This window comes from Lipomyces oligophaga, assembly GCF_038497815.1.
Source record: "Lipomyces oligophaga strain CBS 7107 unplaced genomic scaffold V1516scaffold_4, whole genome shotgun sequence".
In the NCBI taxonomy this organism is placed as follows: domain Eukaryota; kingdom Fungi; phylum Ascomycota; class Lipomycetes; order Lipomycetales; family Lipomycetaceae; genus Lipomyces; species [Lipomyces] oligophaga.
Window position 1 is genome coordinate 1154481 of NW_027117788.1, and position 14829 is coordinate 1169309.

Here is a 14829-nt window from a genome sequence, read left to right on the forward strand (position 1 = left end):
TGTGCACAAGATTATTCACAAGTAATCCAGGACACTCTTAAATGGAGACCAAAAAGGTAGCGTACCAAAGTCAAGCTTCCACCGGAGAAGACCAATCAAAATCACACAAAAAAGGTATGGCATAGCTTAGCTTGGCCAAAACGCTTGTTGAACAGTCTCCCCACAATTCCGCCGGAGTACCAAACGCATAGTTGTTTACATTCTTGCGGCGGTATCGTGGGCCGAGCTGTATGGAGATAATAATAATGGCATGAGAAGTAAGTACCTGGCGCTGGAGGAATCCCGGAAGCAGCCAGGTCAGGCTAGGCAGGAGACCATAAGCATTGTAAGCTGGTCGGACTTGACTAGTCAATAATTGATTGTTCGGCCAGAGCTCGATCCAGTCTTCTCTCGTTAATAGCTCGGGACAACTCCGTAGGCCCGGCAACCTGAACAAATGGTCTGTCTTTCTTCTCTTTCTCCACGATCGTGAATATCTTTGGGCCATCTTGTATGCTGTACAGATATGCTGTCTTATTGTCTGTCCAACAATGTCCAACAAAGTCCAACAGAAAAGTGCGATGTGGCCGATGAAGCCACTACTCAGAGAGTGGCCTATTGCGGCATGACGTCAGCCAGCCTCTGTTTTGTCCTATGCGTTAGAACATAGCTGTCTGGAGGCTATCACACTGGCGATTCTGCGACGATTCTGCGACTCTGGCAGACTTGTGTGAGCTGGTCGGGCTGGTGAGCTGGTTCGATAATATCTTACTAGCCGCCTTACTCCGTCCCATGCCCTCACTCAGTTCCCACCTGTTATCACTAATCTTCCTACCTAAACTATCTTAGATTGCCCAATCCCGTTATCTTCGCGCTTAAAATGATTCACCTTCAGCCGTTGTTTCGATCCTGTTAAGGTCTTATTTAAATCCTAATTCTCCTCTTCCTCCTTCCCCTCCTTCCCCGCCCAAGTCTGAGCCCTCCTTCCCACTTCACTCACTTTCCCGGTCCCGCCCTCCATCCTCACCGGCTAAGTACTTACTCGATTGATCACGTGATTATCACGAGTTTTGTGCGAGGTTTGTAGTCGCTTATGTCATAATGGATTTGCGTTCCAGTATTTATTATTGAGAGAGCGTGCTAGGTGAATATTGGATAACTATTTGGTTGGTCAATTCGTGCTGCAAAAGAAGTGGGAGAGTCTTCATTGATTCTTGCTCTTCATTTTGTGCGCTTGAACTACTTTTGTGTCCTGTTTAGTGCTTTGCAGTCTTACTGGATCCTTTCGAGCTCCCTCTGGGATCGCACACTCTGTCTCCCAGGTCCTGCAGCACTTCTGCCACTTGTGCTCCTCATTCATTCTTCAGGGTGCCTTTTTCTTTCCCAACTCTCCACTCTAAAATTTATCTATTTTTCCAGCAATAGCTTCATTAGTCCCTCCTCTGCTACCAGTCATCCGCTCACGAAGCCTTCACGTACGAGCATGTCCAGTTATGTCATTCCCTTCTCTAACGCGCTCGACCTTCCTCCTCTCTCCACCACGCTGCCCCCTCCACCCTGAGCCGCACAATCTGCTCGTCTGCGCAAAACATTTTTTTCTCCCATAATCAGAGTCATTCAGTATATTGCCTTTCGATTCTGCTGGCTGTTCTGTTCACTTCTTCATTCTACACAAATTCCTTTCTAATCTTGATCGTGATGTCAGCAGCACGCGCCTTGCGTTCCGCAGGTCGCTTGTTTGCTGCTTCTTCTTCTTCGCTTTGTTTTTCGTCACTGTTCCCGTTAGCCAGCACCGGTTTCCGGGCTTCGTTTTCTTCCTTCTCCCGGGCAAGCCAATCGACCATTCCAGAACAAATCCCAGCTGTAACAGGTGTTTTTGGTCCTTATCAAGGTGCATCTAAGATCACCGGAATCAAGGAAGAACTATTAGATGTTTCGAAGGTTCTGATCGTCGGCTCGGGTGCTCTTAGTATCGGCCAGGCCGGCGAGTTCGATTACTCTGGCTCCCAGGCCATCAAAGCTCTCAAAGAAGAGAACAAGTCTGCTATTCTCATAAATCCTAATATTGCAACTAATCAGACTTCTCATGCTCTTGCTGATGAAATTTACTATCTTCCGGTAAGCTGATATCTCGATCTGTTACCCATACCTGTTACTAATTTCGAAGGTTACTCCGGAATATATAACCTACATTCTAGAACGTGAACGACCTGACGGAATACTCCTCACTTTTGGCGGCCAAACGGCCCTCAATGTAGGTATCCAGCTCGAAAAAATGGGAGTATTTGAACGCTATGGCGTCAAGGTCCTCGGAACTCCTATTTCCACCCTCGAAACTTCTGAAGATCGTGACTTGTTTGCCAAAGCCTTGAAGCAAATCGATATTCCAATTGCTGAATCAATTGCAGTTTCCACTGTCGATGATGCTCTGGCTGCTGCAGAAACTGTGGGATATCCAATTATTGTTCGCTCTGCTTTTGCTCTTGGTGGTCTTGGTTCCGGCTTCGCCAACGATGCTGAGGAACTCCATAACCTTGCTTCCCAAAGTCTTAGTCTGTCTCCTCAGATATTGGTCGAGAAGTCTCTCCGTGGTTGGAAAGAGGTTGAATACGAGGTTGTTCGCGATTCAGCGAATAATTGCATCACTGTCTGTAACATGGAAAACTTTGATCCTCTCGGAATCCACACCGGTGACTCTATCGTTGTTGCACCTTCCCAAACTCTTTCGGATGAAGAGTATCATATGCTTCGATCTGCTGCTATCAAAATCATTCGTCATCTCGGAGTGGTTGGCGAGTGTAATGTACAGTACGCTCTCCAGCCTGATGGTCTTGATTACCGTGTTATTGAGGTGAATGCTCGTTTGTCCCGTTCCTCAGCCCTTGCTTCAAAAGCTACTGGTTATCCCCTTGCCTATACCGCTGCCAAAATTGCTCTTGGCCATACGCTGCCTAACCTACCCAATCACGTCACTAAGACCACTTCTGCTAACTTCGAGCCTTCACTTGACTATATTGTAACCAAGATCCCCCGGTGGGATCTTGCTAAATTTCAGCATGTTAAGCGCGATATCGGTTCTTCAATGAAATCCGTTGGTGAGGTCATGGCTATTGGTCGTACTTTCGAAGAGTCGATCCAGAAGGCTATTCGTCAGGTTGATCCCTCGTTTTTGGGATTCCAAGGTGCTCAGTTTGATGATCTAGATGACGCTCTTGCTAATCCGTCTGATCGTCGCTGGCTTGCTGTTGGTCAGGCGCTCATTCACGAAAATTATTCTGTTGACAAAGTCCATGAACTGAGCAAGATTGATAAGTGGTTTTTGTACAAGCTTACAAATATTGTGCGCATGCAGAAGGAACTCGAGAAAATAGGATCGCTCTTTGGTCTCAATCATGATATTATTCTTAGTGCTAAAAAGCTTGGCTTTTCTGATAAGCAAATTGCTGTGGCCGTCGGTGCTTCTGAAATTGAGGTTCGTGCTCGCAGAACTGGATTTCAAATTATGCCTGTAGTCAAGAAGATTGATACTCTTGCTGCTGAGTTTCCTGCAAATACAAATTATCTCTACACTACCTACAATGCTACCGAATCTGACGTTTCCTTTGATGAACACGGAACTATGGTGTTAGGATCAGGTGTTTACCGAATTGGTTCTTCAGTTGAGTTTGATTGGTGTGCCGTTAGCACTGCCCGTGCACTCCGTGAAGCAGGCAAAAAGACAATCATGGTCAACTACAATCCGGAAACTGTATCTACTGATTTCGATGAGGTCGATCGACTTTACTTTGAAGAATTATCGTTTGAACGTGTCATGGATATTTATGAACTCGAATCTGCAAAAGGTGTTGTTGTTTCTGTTGGAGGTCAACTTCCGCAAAATATTGCTCTTCCATTACAGAAAGCTGGCTGCAAGGTTCTCGGAACGAATCCGGAAGATATTGACAAGGCTGAGGATCGACATAAATTTTCAACAATTCTCGACTCTATTGGAGTTGATCAACCGGCTTGGAAAGAACTTTCTTCAGTTGCCATGGCAAAGGAATTTGCAAGTTCAGTTGGCTACCCTGTACTAGTTCGTCCATCCTATGTCCTCTCAGGTGCGGCTATGTCTGTTATTCGTGGAGAGCATGAACTTGTCGACAAGCTTACCTTGGCATCTAATGTGTCACCGGATCATCCGGTTGTGATTAGTAAATTCATCGAAGGAGCACGAGAAATTGATGTTGACGCTGTCGCGTCGAACGGCAAAGTCCTTGTTCATGCTGTTTCTGAGCATGTGGAAGATGCAGGGGTTCATTCTGGTGATGCTACCCTTGTTCTTCCTCCGGTCTCGCTGGACGAAGCTACTCTTGCTCGATTGAAGGAAATTGCCGATAAGGTTGCCAGTGCTTGGAAGATTTCAGGTCCCTTTAACATGCAAATCATCAAGGCTGAGAATCCGGATAACGCCGAACTCCCAGCGTTGAAGGTCATTGAATGTAATCTTCGAGCTTCTCGGTCATTCCCATTTGTTTCTAAGGTTCTGGGTACTAACTTTATTGATGTTGCCACCCGTGCATTGATTAACAAGGATGTTCCCGAATTTGTTGATTTGATGGCAGTTAAGCGTGACTATGTTGCTGTAAAAGTTCCTCAGTTTTCGTTCACTCGATTGGCTGGCGCCGATCCATTTTTAGGAGTCGAAATGGCTTCTACTGGTGAGGTGGCTTGCTTCGGTCATGATTTGAAAGAAGCATATTGGACTTCTATTCAGGCGACTATGAACTTCAAGCTTCCTACTCCTCCAGCGGGATTACTATTTGGCGGTGATATCACCAAGCCCGAGCTTGGAAATATTGCTCATTTGTTGGCTCCTCTTGGATTCAAGATTTATGCAACATCTAAGACTGTGCGAAAGTATCTACAAGAATACTTAGCAGATACTGCAAATGATGGAGCGCCTATTCCAGTCACTCTGATTGAGTTTCCAAAGACGGATAAGCGGAAGCTCCGAGAAGTTTTCCAAAACTACAATATCCAGTCTGTGTTTAATCTGGCTCGTGATCGCGCCGATAACCTCTTAGATGAAGATTATATTATGCGACGAAATGCCATTGACTTTGGCATCCCTCTATTCAACGAGCCGCGAACAGCAATTCTATTTGCTGAATGTCTACATGAAAAGCTACCCAGCAAGCACGAAGGAGAAATTCCAGCGGAAGTTGCGCGATGGAGTGATTGGATTGGTGGAAAGCCAGTCTAATAATTGAAGTCTTGAGCTGTGAAATGCTTTAATTTGTTTATATATGGTTTAATCTCTATTATTTGATATAGTCGATGTTTTGATCTTTTGCTCTTGTTTCTTTTGTGTAATATACGAATTTTCGAGCTGTGGATATTAGGAGAAAAAAATAGAACAATTTTTAATATTATATTTATTGGCCTAGTGATGTAACAGCTCGTTTTCATATACTCGCTTAATGACTCTAGTAAGTTGCTCTAGTCTGACTTTGCCAGTAGTGGAGTTCGAAAGAGCAGACGCGCTAGAAGAATCAGCAGTAGTTTCTTCGGGTTGCTTGTAAACAATAGAGTCACCCTCAAGGACCCAACCAGGCATTTCACTTGTGATCCACTCATTCAGTTTTTCGTTATTATTATAATTCAGCCAAGCTAGAGCAGTCTCAATCTTGATCGATCGCATACTGAGCACAATCGCACTTGTAATGCCTCGACGGATTGTATCTTCAAATCCTACAAGGTCTGCAACGAGCTCTGCATATTCTTCGTCGACAGAAGAATCCAGAACACTCCAGAAGGTAGGGAATGCAGCCATTTCAAGAAGTGTGTTGAGATATGTGAGTCTGTGAACTGAGTTTATAAGTTGATCATCCGAGTCAACAGGAGGGGCTTCAGGAATAAAAGTAGAACTTCCTGAGATTGAAGGATATGTTGCCAAAACTGCGGGTGGCAGAAGATGAAGGCAGATCGCAAAATCTGGTTCAGGGAACGCAGTTAGGGATTTCGCAAGCACGTTCTGAATAATGTCTTCACGCATTCGCTCAACGTTTAGTTGGTATCTAGAATACAGTAAGTACTATGCGCAACTGAAATTCAAATCAGGCATTGTTGTCTAGGAAAAAAAGCATCAGGTAGAGCTAAAAAGCTGCCATTGACGGAAACCGTCTACACTAATACATGCTATTTGGTAATTTCAATAATCTCATCATATTGCCTTTTTTCGGGATTGACATGCCTTAGCAACAAGCTCTTAACAAACCTGCACTTACAATTTCAGCAATGCCAAATTGGCCATTATATCATATGATCCCGATGAGCATTGCGTGAAAACGTATTCTTGTAGATCTTGAACTGCTTCAGGATTGTATCTAGCGAGTGTAGATAAAGTCCGCTCTATCTCTTCTGGCCGATTTGCCGGTGCCTTTGTGAATGATGACATCTGTCAATTAGATATCAGTGACTTTGAGCGAGAAACTGCTGTAACTGATATTACTTATATATCTAAGCAAATCTGATTCCGTCCCGTCTGGAATTTCATGTGTTTTACCAACAAAATTTTTTTCTCGCAGAGCCTCCTGGTCAGTATAAGGGTATTGTTCCGACTGTAACGTACTCTTTGAGGGATTGGTGCATATAATGTAGTGGCTGACAGCCTCCGCCGACCTTTTTTGGGCCTTCAAGGATCTTTCTTTCGCCCTTGCTCAAGAACTATCGAACAATATTGTCCGATCCGATCTGATTTGTTGTTGTTTTCAGTTTTGAACATTTTTTCTTTGATCGTGTTGGGATATATTTCGTTCGGTGATTGGTTCCGAATTTGCTGTGTTTGGTTGTGTTTGGCTGTCAACTGAGAGCTGTTTTGTGTATGAGTTTGTGCGTGATTGATTTGATTCTTTGAGTTAGAACACAAGAACAGCTGAGCCTGTTTTCGCTCTTATTTTTTTAAGAGTTTTTCAATACATTGTGATTTGGAATATTCAGAGTCAGGAGACTAGCAAGAACTATAAGTTGCGAGCTTGTTAGGCTTGGTATACAACCAAACAGAGTATTGACGAAAAATTGCTATTTCAATATAACCATTCTAGTATTACCTTTTCATCTTGTGGTGTTGCTGCTGTCTTCTTTTTTTATTTAATCCCCACCACAGCGAAAGATCATGGATATTCCGGCATATGCCCCGGCCTCGGACTCTGAAAATGAAGAAAATGATAAGATACAATCAGCTTCTACGCCAATAACTGTACAAAATACCTCAGAGTCTGACAAAGAATCTTTCATATCTACATCTGCAGCACTTGCAGAAGCTGCTACGAGCTTCTTACAGCCGTCAGTCAAGGCTGAGGAACCTATTATCACTGGTTCTGAGTCACAAAACGACAATGAAGTAACGCAAAGTTCAGAAGATGCGAGCGAATCAAGCGAGTCTGGATCGGAGACAGAGGTCCCAGAGACATTGATACCTATTCCGACCAGACGGCTTCCAAAAGATTTAATTGGAAAACTGGAAGAGCGGATTCAAAGAGACGGACCTCGGACAAAGCTGATCGTTTATAGTGACTTGATTTCAGAATATTTACGCAAAGGTAAACTTGAATCGGCCCGCTTGACATATGAGCGATCTTTGAAAACATATCCAACTATGGCTTCTCAATGGGTCTCATATGCAGACATGGAATTAAACGCGGGCGAGTTCGCTCGAGCAGAGGAAGTTTTTAAGCGGGCCGTCGAATCAGTGACGAGCTTAGCTATTTGGCAGCAATATTTAAACTACGTTCGACGTAGAAACGTCCTCAGCGGAAGTGAATCAGATACCTCCCGGAAGGTGATTACTCAAGCCTTTGAGCTAGTATTGTCTAAAGTTGGAATCGATGTCCGTGCCGGCAATATTTGGAAAGATTACCTTGAGTTCTTGAAATCAGCGCCCGAAGGCAACTCCACTTGGGAATCACAGCAGAAAATGGATACCTTACGTAGAGTATACCAACGCGTCCTTTGTATTCCTGTGGACAATTTAGAGCTGTTGTGGCAAGATTATAATACATTTGAGAATTCGATCAGTAAAGCGGGGGTATGTTGTCCAAAAATGCCGGAGAAAAAATACAAAACTCGGGAATACTTCAAAAATGATATATAATGCTAATAATTATTTAAGGCTAGGAAGTTGTTGCAAGACAGATCGCCAGCATATATGACTGCGCGAACATGTCTCCGAGATTTACATCAATTATCTGGACAACTGAATCGACAAATAATTCCTGTACGTCCTCAATGGAAACCCAGCGACTCTTTAAATCTGGACGCTTGGCTGAAATGGATTTCATGGGAAAAGAAAGATCCATTAGGATTTACCGCTGAAGATGGTAAAAGTGGTATGCCTGGTGGTCCTGAGCAAGTTATAGAACGAGTTATTTATGCATATAAACAAAGTCTTCAACCTCTTCGGTTTTATCCGCAAGTGCATTTTGATTATTCTGAATATTGTGCATCTGTAAATCGGACTGAAGACCAACTTGCTGCACTGAAAGAGGGTGTCTCAGCTAATCCGGACAGTTGTTTACTAAATTTCCGATTGGCTGAAGTATACGAAGTCACGAAACGAATCGAAGAAGCTAAAGAAGTTTATGAATCATTTGCAGCAAGTATCTTGAAAGACATTGAAACTGTGGAGAAACGTGGAAATGAGCGAAAGAAGTCTGCGATGGATTCTTCAACTACCAGAGTCAACGGTGGAGGATCTATTCCAAATGGAGAGGAGCATGTGTCTCATGTTCCACAGTTGGTTCAGCAGCAGCAGCAAAAAATTGCGGAAATTGAATCTAAAACCCAACGGCAGGTTTCCATTCTTGCGAAAGACCTCACTCTCTGTAACACTATGTTCATGCGTGCTATCAAACGAATGGAAGGACATCAGGCCGCCCGAAAAGTATTTGGAGAAGCCCGTCGCGGCCAATACGCTACTTATCATATCTTTGTTGCCTCTGCACTCATGGAATATCATCATAACAAAGATACAACTATTGCGAACAAAATCTTTGATCTCGGATTAAAACGTTTTTCGGATAACGTGGCATTTGTAGAGCAATATCTAGATTTTCTGCTCATGACCAATGATGATATAAATGCACGAGCTCTTTTTGAGAGGACGGTGAGCAAAGTGTCATCTGAAGACGCAAAGCTTCTGTTTACCAAGTTCTATGCATACGAAGCAGCGTACGGATCCGAGATATCTGCTGTCAGCAAACTCGAGAGTCGTATGCTCGAGCTGTATCCAGAGACCCAACCGATAAGTCTGTTTGCGAAGAGATATACTTTAGGTGGCCATAGCATTTTAAGCGAGCGCGAGGTAGGCCCTGAAATTTTCAGCGCTTTCGCGAATGCCGTCGAATCTTCAAGCTCATATGGGCGAGATATACTTTCAGATGACGACAGTGACGAAGATGAAGAAGCGAAAATGGCGACAAGTTCTAGAAACAGGAAGTTATCTAATCGGACTCTCAAGCGATTACGAGAATCCGAACGACGAGGAGGTGCTGCTGGCGAGACCCGGAAACGGAGCAAGAAGCGGGAAAAGAAATCGGTGTCGACTAAAACTATTACGTCAGCTACTTCTGCTCAGCTCGCATCTACACAGCTACAAGCTGAAATCCCGTTGATTCCCCTAGGTCCGAAGTCAACCTCGTCGACCTATCGATCGTCTGCACCTCAGTCCTCTCCGATTTTGAGCAGCAGTAGTTCAGCAGCTGCTCAGAGATCTTCTCCAGCCCCACCGTCTACCGCTCAGCCGTGGTCGGGTGCTTCAGAATATGCAGCGTCTGGATTATCCGAAACTTTACTCCATTTCTTGGCTCTGCTTCCGCAAGCGTCATCTTACAATGCAGTATGGTTCAGTACAGACCAAGTAATGAATCTTTTGGAGACGACCCGAATTCCAAGCGTACCTCCTCCAAGAGCAGATAGATCAAGATTTAGGCGCGCATAGATTGCGACCGAAGTTCTCCAACAAAACTAATTGTATATCTCTGATCTATGTACATTTTTTCCGCTCAAATCCCGTTAGGTATTTAGCGATTCTACAATAATTATTTTTAAGGGATAAAAATCCGACAGATCTATGTTAAATAAATCCTTAGATTTCGCCCCCTCCAAAATATATATATTTTTTTTGAGAATTTTCAATCATACAAAACTACCAGGAAAAACATCAAAACATAGAGCTCCCATCATAAGTTCAACAGTATAGGTTACACCAACAAGCGACACATGACAAATTAAAATGATACATCAGAAGAATTGATGCTGGAAAAGTCAGATGCAGTCTTGTACAGTGGCATCCGCATCAATAGAGCCAGCACTGTGTATAGAAGTGTAAAAACATGATTGCATATAATAAAAGCCCAATAATAAAAAGACTGCAAAGAGAAATCAAATCACGCTTGGGAAACAAGATGCAGGAAATATAAAACTGATCTATATCTGGCGCAGCATTAGAATTTCCCAAATATGCTCGAACTCCAATTTAAAAATGAAACATAAAGGTCAATCCCAATGGTACAAAGAAATAAAAACGAAACCGTAAAGCAAAATAAATAGATTCCAAAATAGCTCCCATTACGCATCCTGATATTGGAAAAGACCGAAGTAACACCGAAAAAAAATTGCTACTAAAGGAAAACATGCTGTGAAGGTTGAGTGTTGCAAACTGTTGTCTAGCGAACAGGGGTTGTTTGTGCTACTCGTAAAGGAGTACTTGGTTTCTGAAATAAAAAGTCGAAATCTCTTGGTGCACGACGAGGACTGGCAGTAATTTCTGAATCCGAATTTTCTTGACCCTTGGGCTTGAAAAGAAAATCAAAATCTGATGGCGCACGGCGGGAACTATTGTGCTCAGCAGTCAAATCAATAACACTACTTGAAGCTGATGTTCCACTCTGCGGGCTCTCGACTTCCACAGAAGAAGCCGGAGAGTCGGAAGCAATACCTTTGTTGCGGCGCGGTCGAAATAAAACACTGTCTCCCAACCGACTTGGCCGAGATGATGTTGGCTTTGCAGACGTAGTAAGGAGATGAGATGCAGAATTCTGAGCTTCGACGTTGCTTGTCCCAAGTGTGTCTGTCGCATCACTCAACTGCAACCTCTCAATAGAAGGTGTGAGATCCCCAGTCGAGATAGATTCAGACTTCTTGTCGCTTGAAAATAAACGCTGAACAGACGGTGCAAGCTCCTTGTCAACTGGCGAAGATTTTCCAAATAAGTCCGCCTTAATGGCATCAGCGATCGCTTGGTTGTTGATCTTACGTGCTCTGGCGTGACCTTCGGACGGCGAAGTCGGTGCTGAAGAAGCACGAGAAGTTGAGACCGAAGAAGCAGAAGACAAAGATATCTTCTCCGAAAAAAAAATATCCGAAGATGTAGGAACTGAAGAGGAAATGAATTTTGGAACTGGAATAGCATTTGGCGCTGGAGAGGAATGGAATGTAGGTCCAGCATAGCGAGAACCGTCCCCATTGAAGCGGATCGGGGTTGCAATATCCTTGAGCTTGTCGATAGTAAGCACTTGATTTGGCTTTCCTGAGAAGGCAGGCGTAGGGGCAAACATATTTTCCATGTTCATTGGTTTGACTGTAGATTGCTTCTCCTTTGAGAGCTTGTGTTCGGAAGACTGCTTGCTGTCAGGCTTTCGGGACCGACGGACGGACTTTGTCGGAGTTGAGTTGTTCGACTCGGCAGAAATGTCTGCCGCATGATTTTTGTTCTTCCGAGAAGAACGGGAAGGCTTATTAGCCCTGGTGGAGTTGGCGATTGGCGTTGCGATAGCTGCAGACATGCGTATTAAGTAGGAGAAGGTGATGAAATGGAGGGAGGGTAAAATAGCGAGAAATGGAGAAGTATGCAAGACAATTTTCAGCAATACGAAATAGATAAAATACTTGAACTAGAGTTATGGCAAACGATAGTGCAGTTCTGAATGATTGAAATAGCAAAGTCAGAAAATCATAAACAGAAACAAGGATCGATGTGCGACGCAAGCTGGGCACCAAGAACCCCGCCACCACAGAGAGACTGACATACCTGAATGACGGAAAAACAAAGCAGCTGGATACCGAAATAATAACATCTGTGAAAATATTGTGCAAATGTATAGCAGAAATAGAAGACCGTTCGAGTAGTGAAAGTACAAGCCGAGAGGTCAATAAGAATATGGTGATAATGTGGAAGAAGAAGAGCAAGGCGAAGCAAACAAACAGATCGCGGGAGCCTCCGCACCCTTAAACCAGATGACTCGAGAGACACTGCAGTGGCGAAACTGCCCTATTGGAGACTGTACCGCCACAAATGGCTGAACATGTCATGTGATGGCTGCATGGGGATCCGCTAAAGATCTGGAGAAGATGTGATTGCAGGATCTAGAGGGCTCTTAAATTTTATTCTCTTCCATTCTATTAGTTTTGCGTTTGATTCTTTTGTAGTATGATGCGTTTCAATACTGCAGTACATTGTTATGTAGTTCTGCGTTCCTTTATACAGTCAATTAAGTTTAAGTTCTATAAATAACTCAGATCAAAAACTCCTTTCAGACATGTGATTCCGTCCTGTTCAATCCACATTCTCCAGCTTGACGATCCGTCGCGCAACGGACGAATTGCAAGTTTGATTTCTCGGTCAACGACTATGTTGCAAAGACAGGAATACCGAACACTTCTCAATTTCGATGAATTGTTTATTCCCAAATTCTGCACAATTGCTGAATCAAATTGAATCCAGGTGAGAAGCAGTACCAATGATAAGGCACCTTGGAGTATGATGTCTGGCAGATTCTCCGCAGTTCTTGCGTAGTTCATGTCGTAGTGTATTTTATGTGCATTAAATGTTAGTGCCGAAAAGCGAAATAAGAGAATTCGAGATGGTGTCAACCGAGTTTCAAACGTGCTCTGGTGTACTAGATCTTGAGTTAGTATCCTCGCATCGGCTGTAGAATCGATATACAGACTTCTTGATGGCCCCTTTCTCTTACTGAACATTTTAGACTCATTGTCTATCGGCAGATAAACCAGACTACGAGTTTCTATGACTGCATCCTCAGCCGGTTCTTCTCCTACTGCATTCGACATGTGCCTTGTAGTTTCTTCATCTACTCTCCAAGAGTCCTTGCCAACCTTTTCAGTTAGATTTGCATTTAAGATGCATCGTCCTGGCATTTCTGTCAAAAGTGGTTTTTGACCGAATATGATTTTTCCCCCTCTCCATCTCCTCCGAGATCTGCCTTGAAGCTGAACGCACGACTTCACCGGGTCATATCCATCCGAAAACAGCTCTTGCTCTAGTAGTAAACTTGGAAAATACACAAAATGCCAACCAAAGGGAATAGGGATGTGTGGATTCACATAATGTTCCAGTGACAAATTTTTCGAAGATGGTAGTCTAAGGAAATCTGGGAACTTGCATGTCGGCAGATGCGGACGAAGTGTTTCCGCCAACAGATGGATTGTGAAGCGTGACAACGGATCCCGTAGAAAGCCTCTGCTGTGCGCCATTTATAGAAGCAAGCAGTAAATTTAGGTCGCAACGAGCCCAATTACATCCTAAATGTTCTTTCATTCCTTCTTTGCCTGTCTCTTACATTAGGTGTCTCATCAATGACCTCAGTTGGGAGTAATCACAATGATCAGCTCAACTACACGATAGTCCCATGATGAATCTGTGTACGATCCTTACTTTCCAGAACAAGAGCAGACAATATAGAGGAATATAGCAGATTATTTTCCTGGTTATTGTTTTGCACTATTACTCGCTACTTCAAGTCGTTTGTCCAGCGCTTGTCGGCGGAAGAAAAAGTGGTATCTCTGGCTATGTCCGAAGCCGAGGACACTTCGCAAATCCGGCTTTGGCGAGAGCGACTGTTCAGATGCGACCAGGAGATTATTATGTCTCCACAAGAATACAAAAAATATTTTCCATACGTGGACAACGTATATAAGATACACGGAAAAAGTACAAGTTCGAAGGAAGCAATGCGGACTCAGACTTCGTACTTCCAATGTCGAATTAATATCAATGGTAAGCGGGCTCGAAAAGACCGAGAACCGATAATCTCCATCGATAGCCAGCCTCACGAAGGTTCAGCAGACCCCACTAATTCACACTTGCTTTCTTCAGAAGCTGTGGGTGCGTCAGATCGCGACGTAATGACAGTTGACCCGGCCCAGATCAATTCATCTGCTTACGTGCGGTCCATCTTGCATAGTAACTCTTCAGATTCTCATGGATCCCTCGACAGAACGTTGCACATTTCTAATCAAGATTTTGTATCGTCGAGTCTCGATTCAACAGTCGATAAAGATGCAACTAAGCGTCCTCGCAAACGTAAGATTCGCGAGACCATTCCTTGCAAAATCAAGATCAAGGTGGTTTGCACCCTTGATCATACCTGGAGTCCTATCCGTTATTCGATAACTAGAACCACGGACGAAGGGCATTCTCACAGTCTAGATCAGTCTGACAAGATCGTCAAAAATAGCAAAGTGTTGGCCCTTTTCAATCCCGATGAACTCGTAGACCGTGTGAAGATGACTGCCCGCCAGCGCCGAGCGCATGAAGTCGAAACAGTACTGAACCATCTGAGGTCGCACTATTATCGTTTGGAAGAATCTTTTGCAATCCAATTTATCTCCGACAAAAAAAAACTGGATACTTCCATGCGAAAGTGGGTTAAAGAACTACAGCGGATTACGTCAAGTCTAGAGTCGTCGTCCGTGGAATCATTGATATTTAGTTAGCATTGTATGAAGATTTGTGTTCAACTCTATCACACTCGGTGCTTAGGACAGACTTTGGACTTTCAATTATATTTAGCA

At 43.7% G+C, this 14829-nt stretch overlaps 6 protein-coding genes across 6 annotated transcripts; 3 read left to right on the forward strand and 3 right to left on the reverse strand.

Annotated features, from left to right (window-relative positions):
• The first annotated feature begins 1610 nt into the window (after positions 1-1610).
• V1516DRAFT_675691 (uncharacterized protein) lies at positions 1611-5390 on the forward strand. The gene is made up of 2 exons (XM_066922289.1): positions 1611-2097; positions 2147-5390. The coding sequence occupies exons 1-2, from the start codon at positions 1678-1680 to the stop codon at positions 5219-5221; spliced, it is 3495 nt and encodes a 1164-aa protein (XP_066777576.1). The 5' UTR covers positions 1611-1677; the 3' UTR covers positions 5222-5390.
• Positions 5267-6496, reverse strand: V1516DRAFT_675692 (armadillo-type protein). Its single transcript, XM_066922290.1, has 2 exons — positions 6246-6496; positions 5267-6035 (listed from the first exon to the last, which is right to left on the reverse strand). Exons 1-2 carry the CDS (start codon positions 6413-6415, stop codon positions 5402-5404), a joined length of 804 nt encoding a protein of 267 aa, XP_066777577.1. The 5' UTR covers positions 6416-6496; the 3' UTR covers positions 5267-5401.
• Positions 6497-7132: 636 nt separating this feature from the next.
• V1516DRAFT_695980 (uncharacterized protein) lies at positions 7133-9955 on the forward strand (the record flags this gene model as incomplete). Its single annotated transcript, XM_066924015.1, has 5 exons — positions 7133-7216; positions 7301-8044; positions 8129-9553; positions 9738-9759; positions 9786-9955. The coding sequence occupies 5 exons, from the start codon at positions 7133-7135 to the stop codon at positions 9953-9955; spliced, it is 2445 nt and encodes an 814-aa protein (XP_066777578.1).
• A 364-nt stretch (positions 9956-10319) lies between these two features.
• V1516DRAFT_361930 (uncharacterized protein) lies at positions 10320-12160 on the reverse strand. The gene has a single exon (XM_066918949.1). The coding sequence runs from the start codon at positions 11799-11801 to the stop codon at positions 10683-10685; it is 1119 nt and encodes a 372-aa protein (XP_066777579.1). The 5' UTR covers positions 11802-12160; the 3' UTR covers positions 10320-10682.
• A 16-nt stretch (positions 12161-12176) lies between these two features.
• V1516DRAFT_675699 (uncharacterized protein) lies at positions 12177-13615 on the reverse strand. Its single transcript, XM_066922291.1, has 2 exons — positions 12966-13615; positions 12177-12914 (listed from the first exon to the last, which is right to left on the reverse strand). Exons 1-2 carry the CDS (start codon positions 13507-13509, stop codon positions 12520-12522), a joined length of 939 nt encoding a protein of 312 aa, XP_066777580.1. The 5' UTR covers positions 13510-13615; the 3' UTR covers positions 12177-12519.
• Positions 13616-13824: 209 nt separating this feature from the next.
• Positions 13825-14751, forward strand: V1516DRAFT_624561 (uncharacterized protein; the record flags this gene model as incomplete). Its single annotated transcript, XM_066919670.1, has 2 exons — positions 13825-14092; positions 14150-14751. The coding sequence occupies 2 exons, from the start codon at positions 13825-13827 to the stop codon at positions 14749-14751; spliced, it is 870 nt and encodes a 289-aa protein (XP_066777581.1).
• Between the last annotated feature and the right edge of the window lie 78 nt (positions 14752-14829).